Source organism: Callorhinchus milii, unplaced genomic scaffold, assembly GCF_018977255.1.
Source record: "Callorhinchus milii isolate IMCB2004 unplaced genomic scaffold, IMCB_Cmil_1.0 Scaffold10, whole genome shotgun sequence".
In the NCBI taxonomy this organism is placed as follows: Eukaryota; Metazoa; Chordata; class Chondrichthyes; order Chimaeriformes; family Callorhinchidae; genus Callorhinchus; species Callorhinchus milii.
Window position 1 is genome coordinate 8,319,224 of NW_024704751.1, and position 22,142 is coordinate 8,341,365.

Sequence of the window (22,142 nt, forward strand, 5' to 3'; positions counted from 1 at the left end):
CAGCCCCCACCTCCATCGCTAGCACACCCTGTCCCAGACCCAGCCTCACTGACAGAGGAGGCGGTGGGGGGGGGGAAACAGCTAGTTTCTCTCCCGCCTCCCCTCTCACTTGCGTTTGCCGAACAGGGACTTTTTGGTGCTGGTCTTGTCGCTGGAGCTGAGCTTGGAGCCGATCAGCAAGCGGGCTTTCTCATCCTCCTCCTGCTGCAGGTTCCCCTCCACCTTGCTCTCCGACAGGCGGGTCCGTGAGTCCGAGCCCAGGGCGGGCTTCAGTCGCAGCTTCTCCTTGATGACCTGCCCCGGGGCACATACACAACTCAGCAACCACACTGGCACAGTGACACAGACGCTGGCGCAATGACACACACAGCACCCCAACTGAGCACGACTGCACAGACGAGCGAGCACCTCGCCATAGTACACTGCCTGGTGTGGGGAGCGGAGCAGGAAGGAAGCGGGCTCCACAGGGTTTGTGCTGTGGTCAGGTCGCTGTGAGTGGTCTTGAGTGAGGAGGGAGACTGCGGTAAAGCAGGGCTCTTGGGGAGGGGTGGAAGGGGAGGGGGGCGCGCGCTGGATACAGGGGAGACCGTGTCCTGGGGGCAGGCGGAGGGTAGCCAGCTCCTGGCACGCGTTGTAAATGTGGGAGATGCCACGGCAGGAAAGAAGAGAGTCACTCCCCAACGTCCCCTCCTCTGCGCTGGGCTGCTCGAGGCAATGACAGTAAACGGAGGGAGGAGGGGAAGAGCGGGGTGAGCTCTGGCTGGGGGGGTGAGGCTGTACCTGAGCCAGAAGGGCCTTGCGGCTGTCTCTCTTGACGGCCATGGCAAAGTCCAGCCAGGTCCACGTGTTGTTGTGATATTCCAGGCTCGGCAACACCAGATTAAAGTCTTTCCAGTCTTCAATGTTCTTCTCACCCTGAGGGTGGGGGTGGGTGGGGGGAGAAACAGACGTTCAGGATACTGCTCCTCAATGTCCTCCCCTCCACGTGCTATTAAAGCGAGGCAGAACCCCCACCCCCCACCCCGGCAGACATGGTAATCATTCTTGTTTTTGATATTGCTTCGTATCACATCATCGAAAAAGAAGGCTTCGCAGGATTCACTGTAAAATGTAGTGACTGTGCATTTTGCAGACGAACATGGAAGCCTGCTCCACATCGCCCACCCTGCCCGCTCCACCGTTGGCCTCTCTGCCTCCACCCTTTGGAACTCCATGCCGGAGCCCCTCTGCCTCACCCCACCCTTTGCCTCCTTCAAGGTCCGTCTCGAGTCCCTACTCTTCGATTGCGATGTTGGTCAATCCCCACCCCAGCCCTCTTGACTCAATCACTCAGCAGCCGACCCCCCCCCCCAGGTTTCTCCTGGACAAACCTTGTAGCTGACGCACAGCGGGACCTGGGGGATCTTCACATAAATGAAGGAGTTGTTCATCGCCGCTCGTTCCTTCATCTTGTCGATATCATCCACTGGGTGCTGGGGAGCGAGGCACACAGAGTGAGTTAGACAGGGGGGGACACACACAGCGAGTGTGTTAGACGGGGACACACACACACAGCGAGTGTGTTAGACAGGGCAAGGCACACAGAGCGAGGTAGACAGCGAAGCTGCCAGAGGATGAGATGGGGACTGTTTTGGGTCCGGCTGCAGTCTATTCCAGGCCTGCATGTTGCGGTGGGCTGTCTGAGGGCTAATTCTCAGTGTTATTTATCCAGTGGTGCTGTCATACCTCCGGGGCCTTCCTGAACGATCGCCTGACACCCGTGGCACGGTTTAATCCTGTTGAACCTTTCCCCGTCCCCAGCGAGCCAACGTTATCCTCAGAGAGAGCCAGCTGCCGATTCCTCACCACCGGGATTCCTGGAAAAGCAGCACCAGCACAAGGGGTGGGGGAGAGGGAGGGGGTGGTGGGGCGTTACAGCATGGACACGGAATATTTCCCCCGAACACACACATACAGTGTCTCTCACACACACAGACGCATGCATGCGCACACACACAACAGTATCACAGTGTCTCTTACACACACACACACACAGTATCACACAGTGTCAGACACACAGGGCGTGGACGCTCATCTCACCCAACACACGTGCGCTCTGCCTCGGACACAATAAAACCTGAGTGGATGGGAAGTGAGTTCAAACCCGGTGAAGGTTCCTCCCGACGGCCATACTCAGTGGAAGCCCAGCCTCACTCGCTGTGAACCCTCCAGGCCGGGGTCCCCGTGAGCTGAGCTTTGTGCTGGGCTGGAGAGAGGGGAAGAGCAGCCCCAGACACTGTCGACACCTCTTACCCGTTGTAACCAGCTTCGACTTGTCTTCCTCATCGGCCCCCACATCCTCATCCTCCACGTTTCTCCCAGGGAAGAAGAAGCCCATCATCCTCCTGAAGAACTGGTAGGTGAGCTGGATGGTGAGCGGCACCACATTCACCTGCAACCACACGGCAAGAGCTTCAGGTGCCGACTCTCCATTACCCAGTCACCAACACCCAGCCACCCAGACTCTGGGCAGGGTCAGCTGAGTTCAGGCACATTCATATTTACCAATACTGATTATCCTTGCGTTTGATGTGGCATCTTATCACGTGGACGGAAGGACGTCGCAAAGCGCTTCATAGGATTTGCTGTGACATGAAGCGAATGCGCATTTGGGGGAAAGAAGGGGAAAAGACGGCGGAAACGCGGTCAAAGAGGGAAGTCAATAAAATATTTGGTTCGATGTTGTACCTCAAAGTGCTCCTTCACCGAGATCCCACCCACGGGCGGACGGACTTTGCTGAAGATCCTCAGAGCCAGTTGCCGGCCCGATTGCGAATGGCTCTGCGGCCGAATCACCACCTGTCGCAGCAAAGCTCAGTCTCAGCACGTGGGGGTGGGGAAGACCTCAGCTTCCATGTACATTGGCCTTTCTGTCTATCACTCACCCATTCACTCACTCGCTCACATGCTCACACGCTCACTCATCTCTCCCTCCCTCATGCGCCCACTCACTCATTCACTCACTGGTGATCACACACACACACAGGCTGCCAATTCCCACCAACCAAGCCCGTTAACAATTAACCCTTTTCCCGCGAGCCTTTAGGTTCATATAAAAACTCAACTACTCGGGGTTTTCCAAGGCACCAAGAACAGAACCCACGGGCCTCAAATTCCACCGAGTCTTAGCCTGCCAGATAATCTTGCCTCATCTTTACGATCGCACAGAGTAGGGTGATACGATTAAACTCTCTGCATTCGGAAGCAGGCTTCCGTTTTAAGAAACTGCGGAAAAAAACGGATTCCAAATTCAAAGGCAGAATTTAAGAATTTTCCACAATTCTGTGCGATCTTACCTTTTAAAGACAAAATGGTCTGCAGGGTAAGATGATAGAGGAATTTCCAGATCTAACATATAAACAGTGGCACAGCTGAACACCCGGCAGACAGGCAGATAGATAACTGGACTGATGCCTCCCAGTATAGATTGCATGTGCTGCCCACAGGCGAGGCTGCGTGTGAGAGGCCTCTGTAGCCTCCGTACCTTGTAGATGGAGTTGGGGAGAAGGTTATTCATGGTGAACCAGCCCAGTTCCAGCAGGTGCTCCGCGGTGTCGTCAGACTTATTCACCTGTAGCAAGGAACGCGTCAGCTGTTTACTGGGCAGTAAAAAGCGACAGACCTGCACCCCACCCCCACAGCAGTGCATGCGCTGTGTATGTGTACCGTGTGTGAGCGCACGCTGTGTCTGGTGTATGTGTGTGTGTGCGTGTGTGCCTCGAGCTCGTTGCGGGGCGCTTACCTTGCTGTACAGGAACCTCTGCAGTTCCAGCTCAGCGATGCCCAGTTGCCCGTCCTCCTCTGTGAGCCGCCAGCAGGCCTGCGCAAAGTAGATCTCAGTCCGGCGCACCACGCTCACGTCCTCCTGCTGCTTACGCAACTCCAACTTGTTCGCCCGCTGAAGCTGGAAGTCCTTAAAGCACCTGAACAACACGTAGCGTCACACACACACGTAATAATAATAATAATAATCCTTGCGTTCAATACAGCGCCTTATCACGTCTTCGAGACGTCTCATCTCGGCGGCTGTAACATCCTGGCTCAGTGGGTAGCGCTCTTGCCTCCAAGTCAGAAGGTTGTCGGTTCAAGCCCCCCACCAACTCCCAGGTCGGGACTTGGTCCAAACTGACACTCCAATGCAGCGCTGGGGGGGAGCTTATATAAGTGCGAACGTTGGGACACACCTGATGAGGATGTTGAGCTCCTCACTCTTTGCCTGCAGAGCCGCTTTCTCCTGGTTCAGCTGGGTTTGGTGCCTCTGGTTTTGTTCCAACAACGACTCATTCTTTATGTCGTCCTGCAGGGACTGAGAGAGAGAGGAGGCCGGTGACTCTCACACAGTAAAATGTCACACCCCCCCACCACCGACCCCTGAAACTCCCCCCCCTTCAACCCTGAACAGCCCCCTTATTTTTACAGGGAACTTGAAGCGCAATAATGATTAATAGTAATAATAATCCTCGCATTTGATATAGGGCCTTATCACATCGTTGAGACGTCTCAAAGCGCTTCACTGGACACACTGTGGAGTGAATTGACTGGGTGTTTGGTGGGCAAAACCCGCCACCAATTGCGCACAGCTGCGTCCCCACAAACAGTCGCAGATTGAGTGACCAAATGATTCTACTTTATTTTGGACCAATTGCGCACAGCAGATAAGACGGACCTTGCACGAGAGAAGGGAGGGAGTAAGTCGGAGGTCCGGTATGGCATCACATGGCAAAACAACACACAGCGCAGAACACGTGGCGATGAGGAGCCTGTTCCCGGGGGACGCGGTGATTACCTTGACGATGAGGTAGATCTGTTTTTCCAGCTGCCGGATACGCACCACGTGCTTCCTCACTGCGTCCTGCAGGTGGAGGATGCTGTTCCGCTGCTCCTCGGGATTGCTGGAGATTTCCAGCTGGAATCTCACCCTCTGCTTCCGCTCGCTGTGCTCCTGAAATCACAGCCCAACGTCAACGGGAATGCGCCTCGCGGGCACAGACCCATCACCCCCTCGCTCCCTCTCTGACCGTCACCCCCTCACTCCCCTGACTGTCGCTCCGAGGCGCTGGATAAACGAAGGTTAACATGAGAGCAACAATCACCATTCGTACAGCGATGGCATCGCAAACAGCTTCGCACAGTGGGGAGGGGGGGAAAGCTCGCCCGCCGATGAGGGGGCAGGCAAGGGCAGGGCACGTGCCCACTGAGTCGCAGGAGGTCACCGAGGCGAGGCCGAGGAGGGATTTGAAAGGGACGGGAATTATTGGGATTCACAGCGTCACGGTTTACGATGCGAAGCTCCAGGTAACGGAGACGGACGGAGAGACATACCTTACGCTTTGGCTCCACGAGGAGCAGCAGGTTGTTGACGATGTCCAGGATCATGGCGTACTGCACTGGGTTGGTGGAGATCTCCAGGTCATGATGCATCAAAGTGAACGTGTCCACAGCCCCTGGATCAGGAGAGAAACGTGAGCGGGATTAATACCGTGTTTATATCACACTGAGCCGGGCTGACACGCACACACACACACACAGAGCCAGGCTAACGCACACACACACACACACACACAGACTGAGCCAGGCTGACACACATACAATCAATAATAAATGAATCCCTGCCCAAACCCACCATCTTGCTTCTTCAGCAGGTCTTCCTTCTGATCCTGCCTGACTTCGGGCAGTTTGATCTGCGTGGCCAGCTCGGGGTCGATGTCGTGGCTGTAGCTGACGTAATACATCCGGCAGCTACAGCGAGAAATGATCCTCTGGACCTGCTGCGTCTGGTGCTCCTGAGCCGGCAGATTCCAATCTGGGAACATGAGAGACTGAGATCTCACACACTAACATCACAGCAAGACATCACTGTATTCACTCAGGTACCAGCGCCCAGCACTCCCAGGTCAGCTACAGCCTGGGTTAGAGACACAGTAAAGCTCCCTCTACATTGTCTGTCCACATTGCCCAGGTCAGGGTTAGAGTCAGAGTAAAGCTCCCTCTACAATGTTCGTCCATACTCCTAGGTCACAGTTAGAGACACAGTAAGGTTCCCTCTACCCTGCCCATCCGTCCACACTCCCAGATGGTTAGGTGACACATTGAGATCAGTGATACCGGGAAGTCGGGAGTAGGTGAGCGAGTCCCACAGCCCCCGCCCCGCAGTGTGGCTGTGGGTCGGCTCTGACCTGTGGTGGTGCTGACCATCCCCCCCACCGCCTGGCCGCTCTCCATCAGCTCCGCCACTGAATCCAGGTTCCTCTCCCGGTGTTCCTCGATGTTTTTCACCTGCGTAGAACAAAATCCCAGCGGCAGTCAGTGCCTTCAGAAGATAATAATCCTTAGGGAATGTTTGTCTGTCCCCCTACCCTCACCCATCCATCCGTTCCCAGTACAGCAGGCTGGGTCAGGGTACCGTGTGTCTGTGTGTGTGTGAATCCCACCCTGAGCTGTGAGGTACAGTGTGCCAGCTCACCTCCAGCCACAGCTGGTATTCCTCCTCCTTCTCCGCGGGCTTTGTCTCCATGGTAGCGAAATACTGCATCCCGTCCAGCAGGCAGGTCCAGGTGGTCTTCTGTTTGAGAGCGTGGCTGTACCAGGAGGGGTAGTGCTGACACTGCCACAGCTGAGCCTTCGCCGCGCTCACAAACACACAGCCTTCCGTCTCCGCCCCGCGCAGCATCACCTAGTGCAGAGCAGAGGCCACACACCAAACCACTTAATGCTGAAAACACCAGCAAGCTGCAGATCATAATAATCCTCGCATCGGGTACAGAGCCTTTCACGCGGGAGGACGTCCCCAGTCGTTGCACAGGATTCACTGTAAATGTAGCAACTGTGCATTTGTGCGCAATTGGCTGCCGCGTTTCACCCACAAAAACATACAGTCAGTTCACTTACAGTGTATCCTGTGAAGCGTTTTGAGACGTCTCGAAGACATAAGGCGCTGTATCAAATCCAAGGATTATTATTACTTCATTGTGTAGTCAAACCCGGCAGCCAGTTTGCACATAGTAATGTCCCACACAGCCATGGAGTGAGCGACCAATTTTACTTGGGTGGGGAGGAGGGGGTGGGGTGTTGTCAGCCAGGACACTGGGAGAGAGAAACTCCCTTCTCTTTGTCGAGAGCACAAGCACTGGAACACACAGTGTCTTACTAACCCAGATCAGAGCTTCAGGACCAGTCTTCGGTTCAGGTCAATCACGGATGTAACCAAATATGGGACAGGCTCCTGTGTTCTGCGCTGCTCACTGCCAGAGCTGAGCTCTCATTATTAATAATAATAATAATCCTCGCATTTGATATAGAACCTTATCACGTCGTTGAGATATCTCAAAGCGCTTCACGGGATGTATTATCAAGCGGAGGGACTGTGTATTTTGTGGGGGAAGCAACAAAGCATTTCGTAAACAAAATGTTTTTACCTGGGAGTTGACTAACTCAATCAGCCAGTTCCTGTTAATCACATCGTCTGCTTGACAGGCAGCGCTGCCGTACAGCTGGTCACGCACTCCCGACTCCTCCTCAGTGAACACCACAAACCTGTCCGTCTCTTCGATCAGCTTCTGCAGCATGGAGGTGCCTGGGAGAGGCAGAGAGAACAGCGGGCAGTGAGCTGGAGGGCACCGGCACACTGTTACAAATCAGCCCCGGGCTCCCACTTCTAACGAGTGGGACAGGTGACACTCCCATCACTCAGCCTCCAACCTTCACTCCATAACAATATATTAACGGTCACGTTTGATGTAACGCCTTGTCACGGCTTCGGGATGTCTCAGAGCTCGTCACAGAATATACTCTCAGCCACGACACCCCGAAACCGTGGAACACTCGTTCTCCAACCCTCCGCCTCGTCCTTTCCTTCCCCATCTTCAGATCGCGCCTGAAGACCTTCCTCTTCTACCGTACCTGTGGTCACCTCCTCCTCCCCCACCTCTCTTCCCCCCCCCCCCCCCCCCACCCACCAGTTCGGCATCGTGCTCTGCCACTGTCGAGGGCTCTGGGACGCTACCCTGCATGAGGGGCGCTGTGTAAATGCAAGTCGTTGCTGCCTCCTACCGTCCCGTTGCCTCAGCTCGGGGCTCTCGGCTGTTTTGAGGATAGTCGGCAAGTTCGGCACCATTGACCGCTTGAGCTTCTTGGCCTGCAAGTTGGCGTCGATCTTTAACCCCTTCAGTGCCTCCGTCGACAGGTTCCGCTTCAGCATAGCCGCCTTTTTGTACCCGTCGTACAGCCCAAAGGCTATGTTGCGATTGGTCGTCGTCCAGGAGGCTCTCAGGTCAACGAGGCACAGTTTGTGCGTGTAATTCCTGTCCTCTTTCACAGCCATCTCCTGACACAGATACAGGCCGTCACCACAGACACACAGAGAAACAGGCTGGTACCACAGACAGAGACGCACACAGACTCAGGCAGGCGGACACCAACTGGCACAGAGACACAGGCGCAGAGAGACAGGCACAGATAACGCAGACAGAGACACAGAGACGAACAGATAGACATCGACCAACACAGAGAGACGGGCAGAAAGACGCAGAGAGCCCACAGAGAGAGAGAGAGAGAAACACACAGACAGACAGACACAGTCAGAGAGACCACAGACAGACACACAGATAAATAGGCACAAACAGAGAGACAGTCAGAGACAGATACAGACAGGCAGCACAGACTGCCTCAGTTTGTTCTAGTCTGTGCAAACTATGGAGCAGACAATGGACAGGGCTTGCAAGAGCTTCACTTGGGAACTGCAGTTATTATCGCGAGGGAGAGAACATGAACGGCCATCACCTCCTCCATCCTGTTGCTCAGGCGCTGGTAGCTGAGGGACGAGACGCTGAGCAGGTGGGTCTTGGTGACTTGGTTGTTCAGCCCGTGCTCCGCGCTGTCATCAGCCGTGGAGGCCATGAGGAAAACCGTCACCAGACTCAGGTCACTGCGCATCTCCGTGATGTTCCATTCCCAGATCAGGCGACGCAGCACAGCTCCCGCTGGGCACACGGACAGCACTGTCAGTAACCAGCTGCCTTCCAACCCCGACCCACACATACCCTCACCACCCCCTCAGCCCTGACACCCCACCCTCCCCCAGCCCGTCAACCCTGATGCCCCTCCCCCTCTCGGAAACCATTTCTCCCTATTGACCATCAAAACCCCTCATTGTTTTGTGGCCCTCGATCAGCTCTCCCTTCAAATCTCCCCTGCGCCCCCTCTATGGCTGTGACGTCCGTAAAACAATAATAATAATCCTTGTATTTGATATAGCGCCTGATCACATCTTTGGGAAGTCTCAAAGCGCTTCACAGGATACACTGTAAAGGGTAGTGACTATGTATTTTGTGGGCGAAATGGAGCTCAGTTTGATTTGGAGGCTCTTCTTAAGCGTGGTGATAGGTTTCTCCATGTCAGACACTCGGCTGACAACAAACACTGCAAGAGCCGTGTGGTCAGCTAACTTGACGCCATTTACCCTGCCCCCCTGATCCTGCCCCCTGCCCCCGGCCCTAGCTGCCCAGCGTGAGGATGTTGCCCTCTGCACTTTGCCCCTTACTCTGGGGGATGAACCTCTGGGTTCCTCGTGTGAACACGTGGCCTTGGCTGCACTGCACCTCGATGCCGCGCTGCTGTGCGAACGACGCCCAGTAATGGACCTGGAGGGAGAGCAGAGCAGAGAGCCTGAAGAAGAGCCACGTACAGGAACGGCAGCTGTGGCTGTGCAGTGGATGAGCTGTGGAGCTGTAGCTGGGTGTGCGCATGTCATGTAACTATAGCTCTTTGTGTGCCTGTGTGTGTCGCTGTGTGTGTGTACCTGTGTGTAGCTATGTGCCTGTAGTTGTATGTCTGTGTGTCGCTGTGTGCCTGTCGCTGTGTGCCTGTATTACTGTGTATTACTGTATTACCTGGAGCTGTGGGAAGAGCGGATTGTAGGAGAGCTGCTTGTAGTGCTGACTCAGCTTCTTCTTGCCGGGTTTGAGGTTGCTGAAGAGCTTGCCACGGCAGATTGGCCGGGAGACACTCGTCCACGTGGCCCAGAAGTTCTGCATCCAGCGCAGTGTACTGCTGTACAGCAACACCCGGGGCTCTGTGCTCTCTACAGAAAACACACACACAACTCACTGAGCAAACAAACACCACCCCCACACACAGCATCTTTCTCTCTCACACACAGTCTCTCACACACACACACACACAGTGTCTCACACACACACACAGTGTCTCACCCACAGTCTTAACCACATACACACAGTGTCTCACACACGCACTCAGTGTCTCTCTCTCTTCACACAGTTTTTCACTCACTCACACGCACAGACATACACACACGTGTCTCACACACTCTGGCAGATATATTCCTGTGCATCCCAGCTCACCCCTTCCTGGCCAGTTCAGATCCATGGTTATGGACAGGTTGACGTTCTCGGAACGGAACACTCGGTACGAGTCGTGCCTCTGTGTGTTGGGCACCTGAGTCACGCTGTCTGGTGAGCACAGCATAACACTGTGGTGGTTGTGAGGGTCACCACTGCACAGCCATTGCAGGTTGTAGGTCATGCAGAGATCAGGCAGGTGGAGGAAACAGCAGTCATCATACCTGGACCAGGACAGAAACACAGCAACGTTAACCCAGACAGAGAGAGAGCGAGAGAGAGAGAGAGTGTGAGCAAGAGTGAGCAAGCGAGCTCAGCGCTGGGGCCTGAAATCTCCCCAGGCTCATTAACGCCACGCGCTCAAAATCTAAGATTACGTAGAATAGTGAAAACGTCTTAAAGTCGGGGCCTAATTTTCGTGAAGGATTTCTACAGCGCTTTTTTTTTAAACAAAGAACATCACAAAATTACTAGACTAACATCACGAGACGCTCATTCCCAGGCGGGCGGGTGGGACAGCCTGTGTGTTGGTGAACCCCCCCACCCCCAGGCTGATACACCACAGGGTTTGGCGATAACCGTTGGTCAGTGACTTACTTTGAAGCCGTGCGGACGTTAATGTCCAGGTCCCCCTTGAAGACAAACTGACAGGGATTCCAGCTGAACTTCAGCTTGTTCCACTCCCAGTGCATGTTCTCGGTGGTGTTGTACGGATCCTGCAGGAAAAGTGTTTGCCATTAAGGACAGCTGCAAATTCCCGAGCGCGCTCGCGCAGCGTGTAAACAAGCCCCTCGCGTTCCCGATTCTCACTGTGGTTCCCAAAGTAACGCAGCACTGTCTGACTGTGATTTCACACTGTGTCACCTCGGCTCAGGCTTTGGGACGTCCGCCTGACGTGAACGGAGCTGTACAAATGTAAGTTGTAGTTGTTGTGTAACTTTGGTTAAGTCTAACCGTAATCTCACACTGTGTAAACCCTGGCTTAGGCTGTTGTCCACACCTCCGTTGCGAGCTGGTGCAAATTGGATTGATCGATGTCCATTGCCCAGCAGCCGTGGAAGAGCAGGCGGCTCTTGTCCCACCAGGTCAGAGGTGGGCTGGGGTCAAAGGTGGGCTTGGTCAGGAGGTCGACAGCCTGTCCGATCAGAGTCCAGGCGGGGTCCCAGCATGGTCCCCACACGATAGTGAAGAGGGAGATATCCGCTGAAAGGACAGAGCAAACCCAACCTTAATACAGTTAATGCAGTGCACATTACACTGAAATGCCACAAAAGGCTTCACGGCATTTCTATGAAGCGTGGTGACTGTGTATTTTGTAGGTGAACTCAGTCAGTGCCACAGAGCGAGTGACCGATTTTATCTGGCTGGGATTGCTGGCCTGGCTGGCAGAGAGAGAAACTCCCTTCTCACATCGAGTTGCGCCGATGGGATCTTTAGGGTCCACCTGAACAGGGTTTGAACCCACAACCTTCAGATCTGACTCAGAGGCTCAGCAAACACAACCGCCCCCCGCCACCCCACCTTCCCTCCCCCAGTCCCAGACCCTGCATAGACTGGCCAGTACTCACAGTGGAAATCATGGTACCACTTGAGTGGAGGCATGTTCCTGTGGACGGTGACATTGCCCCAGGGAGCGCCCAGCAGCAGCTTCTCCGTGCGTAGGGCCAGCGGGTGTCCATCCTGCTCGCTCCCGATCAGCCGCCCGGACAGCTTCCAGTCCCGGATCTCAAACAGGTACCGTGGATAATCCCGGATCCGAACTGGAGAGAGAGGAATATCAGTCAGGCACGTGACGCTGTGAGGGTAAAACCAAATCCTTGCATTTGATATAGCGCCTTATCCACATCATTGAGGCGTCTCAAAGTGCTTCGCAGAATATACCCTAAAGTGTAGTGACGGTGTATTTTGTGGGCGAAACGCGGCAGCTGATTGCGCACAGCAGCGTCCCCACAAACAGCCGTGGAATAAGCGACTAATTTTTTGGGAGGGTCAGAGGGATTATTACCCTCTCTGTGTGCCGATTGATTAACAACCTACTTACTACTAAGTAAACAGAGGAGCGTGGATAACTCGGGACAACTCACCCAGAAAGGCCTTGACGCTGAATCTGACCAGCCGGCACCACTGGATGACGAGGTTTAGCCCGCTGTCGGGGAGAGGGCTGAGGGGGTCGATCTCCCTCATGTGCTGGAGCACCTGCTGGGGGCCGTGGAAGGACTGGTCGGCCAAGGCCCAGATCTCCAGTTCCCCCATGGTCCAGGTGAGCAGAGCCCTCCTCATGGGCGTGTTGGCGTACAGGCGCTTGGAACGCTGCACGTACATGTTGATGTTGGTTTGCTCCAGGGAGGCGTACAGCTCCTCGATCTTGCGGGCGGGCAGGAGTTCCCCGTGCTGTTTCCTGAGCGCGGCCACCCTGGAGTCCAGCAGCAGCAGCCGCTTGGCGCTCTCCTTGCTCTCGTCCTTCATCAGCTCGTAGTTGTCGCGCAGCTTCACCTCAAACACGTCGTCGAGGAAGACGAAGGAGAACTGCTCGACCAGGAAGACCAGGTCAGGGGGAAGCGGAGGCAGGGGCTTGGGGGCGGCCCCCTCCCCCTCCTTCGTCTCCCCCGTCCTGTGCAGCCCCTTCAGCCATTTCTGCACGGTGACTCCCTTGTCGAAGGTGCTGGAGAAGTTGTAACGGAAGGGGAAGGTGACGGTGGCGCTGGCCAGAGCCACGACCCAGATCCGGTTCCTTTGTGTCTTCAGCGAGGGGTAGAGACTTCGCTGCTGCTGCAGCTCCTTGTCGTCCTGCAGGGCCCGCACGCTCCCTCCGCTCAGCGTGAAGATGTCAAACCCGTCAAAGTTGCAGACGAACTGCGAGGCCCTGACCTGCAGGGCAGACCCGCTGCTCGTCAGGCCCAGGTTGTCCACCCGGAACTGGATGAAGTTCCTGTCTGTCAGGCACAGGTTGACTTTAGCGCTCTTCAGCTCCACATCCAGAAGCAGAATCTTCGCCTTCCTGCGGTCCGACTGCTGGGAGGCAGCGGTGGGGATGAGGTTGGGGTGGTCGCCGGGCTGGGTCAGGGTCTCGCGGTAACGGAGGGCTTCGGTGACGTGTTGGAAGAGGTACATGTGGTGACTGGGGGTCCAGCGTACGCTGACGTCTTCGTAGAAAGCCACCTGAAAAGGAGAGAGAGAGAGCGTGGTCAGAGGGAAGCCCCTCTCAGTCACACTGGCTCCTGTCCAGTAGCACAGAGACATGGAACCTCACAAGATTGCAGAGAAAGGAAGGGGTCTGAGCACAGCGACTTCCCCAGGGGATGCTCTAACACATGAGACCGGCAGTCACTGTCCAGCCCTCACTCCGCTCCGCTCAAGAGATGAATCGTCATTAACAAAAAGCAAGTTGGTTCAGTGGGTTGTGGGCTGTACACAGCGGGAAGGTCCCATGTTCAGTACTGCTCGAGCTCTAGCTCTTTACTCCTGCCACCCCCCCACCCCACCCTGCGCCCACACACACACACTACATACACTAACCTAAGTACACCTACTCCACACACACACACACCAGCCACACATATTAAAATCACGCACGCACACAAACACAGTCAATTAGTCACCCAGAGTTTACTCACCAGTGTGTACCCAGGAGTTGTCGGAATGGCTGATACTATATCATTCACTTACAGGGCAGCAGCCATGGGTAGAGAGGGAGGGAGCAACAGCTATTTGTCAATAGAGGTTTTTGAAACTTTGAACTCGTTAAGTGTTCAGAGGACACGGGAGTTTAAACAGAGAGCTGCGGGCCGGCCGGCTGCTCACCTCGAGTGTCGAGGTGTTCGTGTAGTAGGTGACTGAGAAGGAGGCCAGGGAGAGGATGGGCTCAGGAATGCCCAGGGTTTTCACATTATCCTCCAGTGTCTGCACCAGCACCACGGACAGCTCCTGCACCTCATAGCTCACACTGTCCAGCCCACCAGAGACGGTCATGCGATTCACACGCACCGCACAGGCACCTGCGCAAGAGGGGAGGAGGGAGGGTTTACAGTGCACAATAACAATAATAATGATGATAATCCTTGCATTTGACATCATATAAAGAATGGTGACTGCGAATTTGTAGGAGAACGTCCCACAAACAGTTACAAACAGTCCTGTAACATTAACTTCAACTTTGAGTTCTTTAAAATGCCTCAAAACATTTCGTTGACAGGAAAGCCGCTGTGTAAAGGTGAAGTGAGGGCGGGGGGGTGGTGGGGGAGGGGGGGGCGCGCGGGGAGGGAGAGGGGGTGTCTGTAAAGGTGGATCATGGGTGCTGCGTGAAAGTGAAACGAAGCTCCTGTAACAGGCACTCACTCACCTGCTGTCCGGCACACAGTAAACATGCTCACATCTTCCAGCTTAACGTCCAGCTTCCACTGCGGAGTGTCTGACCCGATTTGCGAGGCGGGCGAGGAGAAATTGATGGGACTGGGGGTGCCCAGCGCCAGCTTGGGTCTGGACATCCTCTGGATCTCGGCGCGGACCAGAGTCAGCATTTTGGCCAAGCACTGGATGCAGGTCTCCGAGGATTCAGCCTGCAGCCCGTGGACGGAGACGTCCAGGTGGAGGATGTTGGAATAGGACTCGGCCTGATTGAAACCTCCCTGAGAGAGGAGAAGAAGAAGCTGAGAGGAACAGCCAACACTCCAGTCACATTCCCCCCTCCCACAATGAGGAACACACCCCCATCACATCCCCTCCATCCTTAATTGTCTCAAAATCCCAGGTGCCCCACCATCTCACCTCACCACCTCCACCATGACTCCCCAGAATTTTTGTTTGAGGCTTCAGCCAGTTGTCTGATACATGGAAACCCATCACCGTGCTTAAAAAAGCATATTTATGGCACCTTCTGTGTGTCTGGGATGGAATGCACACTCTCTCTCTCTCCCTCCCTCCCTGGAGGGAGCATCCTGCTTACCTAATTCCGGAAAGTATTAGGCGCAGGTTGGCAAGAGCCAACATTTTGGGGCTTGGGGACCCCAGTGTGTGTATTGGGGTAACTGATGGGAGTCTGACCAGCTAAAACCACACAACTTGCCAATTCAGAGCACTGGCTGTTTTCCCTCTGCTAGGACCACCCTGCCCATTAAGGCTTTGGATTGCAGGGTTAGCAGGAGCTGAGTGGGCGGATTCCCTGTCCCCAGTGACGGGCTGGCCTGTCATTGCAGTGTCCTGGAGTACTGCGGACCCACCTGGCTCAGGAACCGGACTACCAAGACCACCGCAGAGGGTTGACTCGATTTTCAAATGACTCCAGCAAGCAGTAGCCATGTCAGCTCCAGTGAGACTCCGTTTATCTCCCCCCAAAGAGGACAGTTCACTCCCCTGATCACAGCCTAGAACAGGGCAAGGATTTACCTGTATCGTCACCAAGTGCACGACAAGCGCATCTCCCCAGGTGTGTACACTGGGAGGAGAGGGCGCCTTCTGGATTTGAGACCCCTCCCCCACCCGCCACACCAGGAGCTCCAAGGACAGGTTTCCGCGACTGTGAACATGGTGTATCTTCAGGTATTCCATGTCTGCCGGACAGAAAGACAAAGAGGTGGCTTTACTCCAACACACAGACACATACACAGAGCTGGCTTTACTCCAACACCCACCTACAGAGAGTACTGGCTTTCCTACAACACATATACCACACGCACCCACAGACACACAGACGTTGGCTTTACTGCAATGTGCCCACACTGTGTTTTGTTTATTCTAACACGCATATTGCTGGCTTTACTTTCTCAGCCTCGCGCACGAGCACACCAAGTGCTTTCCTACCTGCCAAGACAGAAGCAAAGCTCAGAGCAAAGGCCGGCGTGTCCTCAAACTGCACCGACAGGCTCAGGTTCCTCAGGGAGATGTTGAGCAGGACGTGGGTGGAGAGCAGAGGATGCTGCCTGGTCAGACACACAACACAAGTGTGAAACAGCCAGCGGTTCTACGGGCACAACACCGTGCCAGTCATCGCTAGCAAGAACAGCGACCGCCAAATGATAACGCTCATTGACATGCGTGGGCAGGGCACAGAAGCAGAAAACCAGACGAGGGAGTTAAGCGCTCCGGGACGCTACCCCTGAGTGAAGGGCACGATATAAATGCAAGTGGTTGTTGAGGCCAAGACCCTGGACGTGTTTCATAAACAGCTCGACGTTGTAAAGTGAAGATAGTGGAGTGAATAATGTCTCGAAGAGGCTTCTCCACCCGGACCTCTCCCTGTGATCCATCCCGACAGCTCGGACGCAAACCCCTGAAAGGCGCTGTGGAAAGGCAATTTGTTGTTTTGCTCAGATTAACATCAATGCTGATAAGATTCTGAAACGTGTAGTGATTCAGTAAGTGTATTATTTCAACACTATGTACAGCAGCTGACAACCTGGCTCAATGGGTAGCCAGCCCAGGCTATTAATATTAGTGTGTGACTCCCTGACTCACAGACAGGCCCGGTAACTGTTGCTCAGGCCAAAGGGTTCTAACCTGTTTGTGGTTTTAGGCACTGAATACAGTGGTCGTTTCAACAGCAATAAATCCACCCAGTCAGCAAACTCAGCGTGTCGGTAGTGTACGATAAAGGTGTTCACATTGACCGAAATGGCAGTGCTGTTTGGGGTGACCTGCGGAGCGAGAGGCATACACAGGATCAGTACAGGTCAAACTCAGGGGAATGAGCCGTCAGCCTGGCTCAGTCGGTAGTACTTTGGCCTCCAAGTCAGAAGTTTTGTGGGTTCAAGTCTCACGTTTAACGGGGTTCTGAGCTTATAGTCTAGGTTGTGGAACAGTGCAAGTGGGAGGACTGTGACTTACTTGGAAAGTGCTTTGCAGACTGTTGAGAGTTACAATTCTCTGCCGGCTCGGAGAAAGCAGCAATCCACCTGTGAGAGAGCAGAGACACAAACACAACACGTCACCTACAAACTCAGCCATTGCAGCTCTTATCACTGACACCAATACAATCTCTCCCTTGTCCTGTAAAGTGTGATCTCTCCCCCTGTCCTGCATTACAGTAATACAGTACAGTCCCCTCTCCCATGTTACCAACCTTCTAACCCCAGCTGCATGTCCATGAATGGCAAGTCAGTGGATGGCATGAAGTTAGGAAACGAGTCGCTGTCACAGCTGTACTGGAATTGGAAGGTCTTCAGAGTCCAGTTCATGCGTCTAGGAAGAGACCACAAATCAGTTCCTCCTGGACACAAAACAGTCCCACATCTCCACATGACCATATTAAATCAGGTTCTTGTTCTCCTGACCCCTCAAGCCTTACCTTTGTTGGCTGTTCAGAGACAAGCCAACTGAGCTGCTGTCTATCTTCAGGGAAAGGTTTGGAGGCAAGTACCGGAGGAAAGTGGAGTTGGACGCTGGGGAAATATTGCGATCGGCGTTTTCTGCCAATAAAAAGCAAGCAATCAGACACTTCAATGCAAATTAATATAATTTTTTTTTTGGAGGGATTATTACAACAACATGCACTTGTATTACCCCCGGAAAAGCGATCCGACAATCGATTAACAACCAGATTCCTACTTATTGCTAGGTAAACAGAGGCGTGTGGAGTAAGGAAACTTGCCCAACGTTTCGCCCTGCCCGGGAATCAATCCCAGGTCCTCTCACTTGCGAGACGAGTGCTCTAACCACTCAGCTACAGGACTCCACTATGCAGATTCTTACCAGCCTCTCTGGGGTCTCCACTCCCCGGTGAGGAGCTCGGTGCTGGGGGAGAAGCAGCAACGGTAGCAGGTGGCTCCTGCAGAAGGTGCCCATCGCTGGGCTCTGGCTTAGTCTCCGCTGCTCTCTGCAGGTTCCAATGGAAAAACCCTTCGTTTAACTCCGACTGCAGGGTCTGCAGGTTGAGCTGCACGTTGACGGGCTTCAGCTCTGGCAACAATAAATCCAGACGTACATCGAGGTTCAGAGACACTTCGGCGAGGCAGGAGTCCTGGGAGAGAGAGTAAACAAAGAAAACGTGCGGCTGACGTTTGGCGAGGATATCGGAAGGACACGATGAGGGGGAGAATTGTAAGGGAAGGGAAGCGAGGGAAGGCAGGAGAAAGGGACTGAGTTCCCAAAGAATTGTGGAAATGTACAGCGCAGTACAGAGAGAGGCCGTTCAGCCCATCTTGCCTGTAACCGGCTCTTACAGAGAAAGAGAGAGAATGGAATGGCCTCCCTCTGTACCTTAGTTGACCAGCATTCACTCACCAGCTGGCTACTCTTCAGTATTTTACTGCTCATCCGGCTGATAACGGCCTGGCAAATCACTCTGAAACAACAAAGCAGCCCAGTGTGAACCGACACTCTCCAGCAGAGCGCGAGCTCCTTATCGCCCAAACCAACACAACAACTGAACCGGGCTCAGGAGAAGGAGGAAGAAAGCGGTCTGTTTAGCAATCAGCAAAGGTTCCAGCCAAACCTACCTTAGCGATCAAAGGCTTCCCCCAGCACTGGCCCCCTGCCAGTACTGCAGGGTCTCAGCAAGTCGGTGCGCTGTGTGGAGTAACTCACCTGTTCCCTCGTGTGTTCAGGAGAAATTTGGTGGTTGTGATAGACAGATGCCAGAGAGACTCTGGGACTACAGCGTTTAATACCATCACATTCACGGAACCAATGTGTAATGAGCAGAACTGTAGAGGGAGAGAGAGAGAGAGAGGTAGAGTTGTGTTCTTGTTTACACCATTCAGCATCGATCAGTCAGTGATTAGAATCACAGAATATTACAGCACAGAAAGAGGGCATTCGGCCCATCGTGTCTGTGCTGGCTCTTTGGAAGAGCTACCCAATTAGTCCGACTCCCCCACTCTTTCCTCATACCCCTGCAAATTTTATTTTCAACTACCTATACAATTCCCTTTGGAAAGTTGTTATTGAATCGGTTTCCACCATTACAGGCAATTTCAGCCACTACTCATCAACCCGGATACTCAATGACATCTGCTTTTCATTTGGTCGAACGGTGCTAAAAATGTATATATATATATATATGCGGTCGCTACACTTCACAGTAAATCCTGTGAAACTCTCTGCGAGAGCCCGATAATGTGAAAAGAACTGTATAACAAGTGCAAGTTATATAACTGCAAGTTGAGGTGCAAGTTCTGACGAAAGGTCATCGACCTGAAACATTAACTCGCTTTCGTTCCTCTCTCCATAGATGCTGCCTGAGCTGCTGAGTGTTCCCGGCGACTTCGGTTTTTACTTTAATTGAGGCTGAGTATTGTTCAGTGTTCAAATAAACAGTGAGATTTTCACTCACCCACCCACCGTTAGTCTCCACTGAGACCCAACCCTGAGATGGATTCATTTCAATCAAAAGGTGCCTTCTCTCCATCACACAGTTAATATTTCTGAGGTTATAACCACCGCTGATCGAATCAAAGTTTCTCACAACTTCCTAACCGTGGAATGGATTGAGCGAGATGAGTAACAAGTCACCTGGGCCAGGATGCGCAGAACTGAGGGGTTGATGGACACCTGTTTCCTCTCCGCGGAGCTGGTTCTGGGAGGTGGACCTTCCTGACATGCCTGTAGGTCAGCTCGTAGACGGATTTCTCCAACACACAGAGCGAAGTAGAGACTGCGGAGGAAAGCGAGAGGGTTGGATATAGCCCGCCCATGTTCACCGCCCCTTCCCCCGGCAAAATGCCTGCACTAACCCCAACCCCCACTCCCCACCCCTCAGCCCCCGCTCCCCACACCTCGCTAGTCCACATCCCAGCGCACAGCTGATGAATACTTACGGTAACGTGTAGTTGATCAGCCGGCAGGAAATCCAGATCTTGTCCACTTCCTGCAAGTAACAAATGGTGCGGGTCATTCGCTCATGCGCTCACTCACCGTCGCAACCCCCCCCCCCCCACAGTAACTTTCACCCCAAAACGCTGGCTGAACCCCCCAAACTCAACTCCGTCCCACATTCCCTCCTTTACTGTACGATGACACTGCCCCACAATCAAGACAGGACAAGCCTCTTCCCCCCTCACCACCCTGCCCACTCCCGCAAAACGGGCGCCACCTCTATCCCCCGCCCCTGGAAGGAACTTACCAAGGTCTGGTGTCCCTGGAATTTGATGATGACATTGTGCAGGGAGAAGAAGCCGATGGAACCGATTTTTAACTCCACCTTCAGCCTGTTGTGGGCAATATGTGTGGCGAGCTTTGATAACAGCCACCTGCAGAGAGAGAGAGAGAGAGAGAGAAGGGAGGAGGGAAGAGAAGGAGAGTAAGTGAGAAGAGAGAAACGCAGAGAATCCTTTTCAGAACGAGTTTAACAACTCCCGACGACGCACAGTGGGTGTTCACTGCTCCACTTTTGGAATGTTGTTCATTAAAACGCATGGGGGACGGGACAGGACGGGGGGGGACGGGACGGGACGGGGGGGGGACGGGACGGGGGGGGGAACGGGACGGGGGGGGGTTGAGAATTAGGGCTCCGTCACACCCGGTTCTCACATCAAAATAATAACAACAATGATCATCGATCGTCCGCCGCGTTTCGCCCACAACGCGCACGCGGTCACTACGCTCTACGGTGTGTATATTCCCGTGAAGCGCTTTGAGACGTCTCGAAGACGTGATGAGGCGCTGGGGGTCAAACGCCAGGATTGTTATTATTATTATTATTGTTGTTAATATTATTGTTATTATTATTGTTGTTATTATTGTTGTTATTATTGTTATTGTTGTTACCATCTGCCTGACGGGGGGGGGGGAGGGGGGGGAGGGGGAGGAGGTGATGGAAGCAACTCATAACTAAAGTTAGTGCAGTGTTATAGCCCGCGCCTCCCTCCCTCCTTCACTCCCTCCCTCCTTCACTCACACACTCCCTCCCTCACTCACACACTCCCCCCCCACTCCCTCCCTCCCTCCCCTCTCACTCACACACTCCCTCCTCACTCACACACTCCCCCCCCTCCCTCACTCACACTCCCCCCCTCATTCACTCACACACTCCCCCCCACTCACACACTCCCTCCCCTCATTCACTCACACACTCCCCCCCCCACTCCCTCCCTCCCTCACACACTCCCCCCCCACTCCCTCCCTCCCTCCCTCACACACTCTCCTCCCTCCCTCCCTCACACACTCCCTCCCTCCCTCCCTCACACACTCCCTCCCTCCCTCACACACTCCCTCCCTCACTCACACACTCCCTCCCTCCCTCACCCCCCCCACTCCCTCCCTCCCTCACACACTCCCTCACACTCCCCCCCACTCACTCCCTCCCTCACACACTCCCTCCCTCCCTCACACACTCCCTCCCTCACCCCCCCCACTCCCTCCCTCTTCCCCTCCACTCCCCTCCCCTCCCTCACTCACACACTCACCGGCCGAGAAACAAGACGCTGAGGGCCAGGAGGAGCAGGCACAGGACGGCCAGCATCAGCACCATAGTGGGGGGGAGGGCCTCGGGCCTCGGGCCTCGCCGTCCGCGGCCTCTCCCCTCACCTGACACCGGGCGGCCCTGGAGGAGCTGTCAGGCCTCCGTCCGTCCGTCCCCGCGCGGGCCGACCGAACCCACTCCCGGCGTTTAACCATCACCGCCGACACCGCCGCAACAGCGGCAGCAGCGACGTGGAGCAAAGGCGGGGCCGACCACAACTCGCCCCGGAGTGACTGCCGCGCCCAGACTCCACCCCCCCCACCCCCGCCCCCACTTGGGCGGGTTTCACGCCCAATTTGGGCGGGTCGGTGTTGCGCTGGGCGTGGGGTGGTGGGTGGGGGGGGGGGGGGGTTGGT

The 22,142-nt window shown here is 54.5% G+C and overlaps 1 protein-coding gene across 1 annotated transcript; it reads right to left on the reverse strand.

Moving 5' to 3' along the window:
* Nucleotides 1-46: 46 nt before the first annotated feature.
* On the reverse strand, nt 47-21,865 carry LOC103180689 (protein KIAA0100). The gene is made up of 39 exons (XM_042338785.1): nt 21,731-21,865; nt 20,449-20,575; nt 20,144-20,193; nt 19,839-19,980; nt 18,912-19,030; nt 18,609-18,669; nt 18,078-18,345; nt 17,674-17,794; nt 17,449-17,567; nt 17,214-17,281; nt 16,887-17,023; nt 16,191-16,309; nt 15,777-15,940; nt 14,734-15,019; nt 14,196-14,389; nt 12,479-13,553; nt 11,963-12,154; nt 11,395-11,597; nt 10,992-11,110; nt 10,398-10,618; nt 9,927-10,117; nt 9,578-9,677; nt 8,818-9,017; nt 8,089-8,362; nt 7,455-7,612; nt 6,503-6,712; nt 6,216-6,315; nt 5,663-5,842; nt 5,362-5,483; nt 4,826-4,981; nt 4,224-4,345; nt 3,782-3,962; nt 3,524-3,610; nt 2,728-2,838; nt 2,293-2,431; nt 1,726-1,856; nt 1,371-1,472; nt 781-915; nt 47-294 (listed from the first exon to the last, which is right to left on the reverse strand). The coding sequence occupies exons 1-39, from the start codon at nt 21,793-21,795 to the stop codon at nt 106-108; spliced, it is 6,738 nt and encodes a 2,245-aa protein (XP_042194719.1). The 5' UTR covers nt 21,796-21,865; the 3' UTR covers nt 47-105.
* Nucleotides 21,866-22,142: the final 277 nt, after the last annotated feature.

Coding starts and splice junctions, on each gene's coding strand:
- LOC103180689 (XM_042338785.1), bottom strand. CDS start 21,795: ATGGTGCTGATGCTGGCCGTCCTGTGCCTGCTCCTCCTGGCCCTCAGC. Junction 19,031..19,838: donor TTCTGCGCATCCTGGCCCAG/GTGACTTGTTAC, acceptor CTCCCTCTACAG/TTCTGCTCATTACACATTGG. Junction 17,568..17,673: donor TCTCTGAACAGCCAACAAAG/GTAAGGCTTGAG, acceptor GTCTCTTCCTAG/ACGCATGAACTGGACTCTGA.